Raw genomic sequence first — 2,522 nt, 5'->3', positions numbered from 1 at the left:
TTTGTTTCCCACGTATTGTTTCTTTTTATTCATTAAAACACCATTGCTGACTCCAGGATAACATAGGTCTACATTTCCCTTCTTTTCGTGAGCAGTAATTTTCAGCACTTGTCGTTCAACTAAACAATATTTTAATCACAACATTATGCAGCAGGTCATACAAATCAACACATAAATATATTAATATTTTTAAAATATATTGGCAATTGGTGGCCACCGTACAGTAGAAATGACTAACGAACCATTGGACACACACACACACACAAACACACACACAGTGGACTGCTGATTGAGTCAACTATGTGCTTCGTCCTAATATCCAAATAGAAATAAAGTCAGGCTACTTGACAAGAAAAAAGTTTCGTTATTCACTGCAAAAAATGAGACCAACCCATTCCAATCAAATGCACTGAAATGCCTTTTAAAGACAGAAAAACTACAGCAAATGAAAGTGCACATAGTTCATATACACAGAGTCAAACACCCACGCTGTCCCGTGAGTACGCTTTATGAGAGCAATGAGTCTATTTGGAAAGGATGACAACCTCCGCCCGATGTGGACATCTTGACAGGGGGGAATGAGTTTACCATGCCCAGTGACGTCAGATGGAGAGAAGTGAGCGCGTCCCTGTTGTGCTCCCCTCCGTAGACAGGATCTGAGGGACTGCACCTGTACGCCTGCACCATGTGGGACGGCCTGGAACTGACGTGGTATGCGTGCTGTGCATGTGCCATACTCGCACACTGGTAGTTCTGAGTGTAGGGCAGTATGTGGGCACCGGTAGGCCAATACAACCGTGCACCAAGACCGGTAATGTCTGTATTGGTTCGACAATCCTCCCTCCTTTTAAAAGGCTTACTGAGGATACTATCGATAGCGAAAGAGCTACAAAACTTGCCCGCTGACTTTTCCTCCTGAGAAGGCGCGGCGGGGGCGGACAGACGAGTGTCCTCGCCGGGTGTTTGGGTGTCAGGAATCTCAGACTCTTTGATGGACCTCTTGCTGATGCGCTTCCTCCTGCGGCGGAACACCCCGTCGGCAAAGGTATACTCGCTGTGCGGGTTCAGCATCCAATAGTTGTCCTTACCCCAGGGTCGGGACGGGTCCCGCAGTACTTTCAAGAAGCAATCGTTCAGTGACAAGTTGTGGCGGACCGAGTTCCTCCAGCCGGTGTAGCTGCCACGGAAAAACGGGAACTTCTTCATCAGGTAGTCGTTAATTTCAGCCAGAGTGAGTCGGCCAGTTCCAGAGTCCCGGATAGCCATGGCAATGAGCGCTATGTAAGAGTAAGGGGGCTTAGGTCTGCGGGTGTAGGGTTTACCTTTTCCGTCACTGCTCTGGGGTGCAGGTGCGGGGCTATTGGCCACGCAGTCTCCGTCCGAGCCCAGCTCATCTCCAGAGACGGGCGATGGGATACTTCCCTCGGCGTCACTACACATATCCAGAGGCTTCTGAACAAAGTGGCTCGCGGAAAAAACTTCAAGTTTCATTCTGAAACAGGAATCTTCTCTTTCACCTGTCGCAATCAGAGCACCTTTTGGGGAGGCTCTCTTCGTCAGATAACTCTTCAAAGTATATAAATTACGGTTGCAAAACTTGTTTTTGCGGAATGATTTGCGATCGCTCTTTCCGGGAAAGCTCCTTTTGGAGAAACGAGAGGTCCCCGACCAAGTCCTTTGCAGCTGAGTTCAGATTTGTCTCCGGAGACACGCGCCGCGTTATAATATAAACCCTGGGTGAGGGACGGCCCACGGAGGCGGGGTTTCCATCGGAAGCTAATCTCAAATCCCCTGAAGTGAGTCAGGGATCGCCTGGTGATTGCACGCGCAACAGGGATAGACACTCGTGAATAAAAAAAGCTCATGTGGTATATCAATAAGGAGGAAAGATGAGATGAATGAGAGAGCTAACCAAAGTTCGCCCGTGTCTTTCGTCTCCCTCCTTACGCACCTGGATCTGCTCACCTGTAGGAAGCAAATAAGGTTTACTTTCGCAGGAGGTGGCGTGCGAATACCAGAGATGGAAACATTAAAGTGTTTATGCGGAGTGTTACACAAAGTTGGTTTGAAATGAGAAATAAATGCTATGATAACTCTTACAATTTGGCGATTCTTAATGTTTGGATTGATACATCCATCCATGATTTGTGGCAAAGTTTTATGTCATGTTCAAAATAGAAAGTCTTTCCTCCCTTCTGTTGAATATAGGAAAAACAACAGAAGACCCACGTCTTTGAATCTCTTCCTGTCTGTTCTGTTCTATCAGTCATCTTAATCCGTCTTTAATGTTGGTTTTCAAAGTTATTCGTTGTTCAGGGAATAACAACATCGCCCCTCACACTTGAAACAGGCTTAAGAGATATCAAAGGTTGCGCGTAAAACGCATATGCACCCCCACACCGAGAGAAAGGAAGAGAGAGAGAGAATTGGTAGGCTTTAGACGCAGGGAAACATACAGAAGCAGGGAGGGGGGAAGCTAAATCATTTCATTTGAATTAAGCCCAAAGAACATATTGCAACTC

The 2,522-nt window shown here is 46.7% G+C and overlaps 1 protein-coding gene across 1 annotated transcript; it reads right to left on the bottom strand.

The window, feature by feature from the left end:
- Positions 1–1,680, bottom strand: foxq1b (forkhead box Q1b). Its single transcript, XM_084692845.1, has one exon. It carries the CDS (start codon positions 1,489–1,491, stop codon positions 508–510), a length of 984 nt encoding a protein of 327 aa, XP_084548971.1. The 5' UTR covers positions 1,492–1,680; the 3' UTR covers positions 1–507.
- Between the last annotated feature and the right edge of the window lie 842 nt (positions 1,681–2,522).

This window comes from Hypomesus nipponensis, chromosome 26 (genome assembly GCF_054491055.1).
Source record: "Hypomesus nipponensis isolate SF chromosome 26, ASM5449105v1, whole genome shotgun sequence".
Classification (NCBI taxonomy): Eukaryota; Metazoa; Chordata; class Actinopteri; order Osmeriformes; family Osmeridae; genus Hypomesus; species Hypomesus nipponensis.
This window is presented reverse-complemented; position numbering and strand designations above follow the sequence as displayed.

What these genes read in the sequence shown, in the direction of transcription:
- foxq1b (XM_084692845.1), bottom strand. Translation starts at nt 1,491, where the DNA reads ATGAAACTTGAAGTTTTTTCCGCGAGCCACTTTGTTCAGAAGCCTCTG.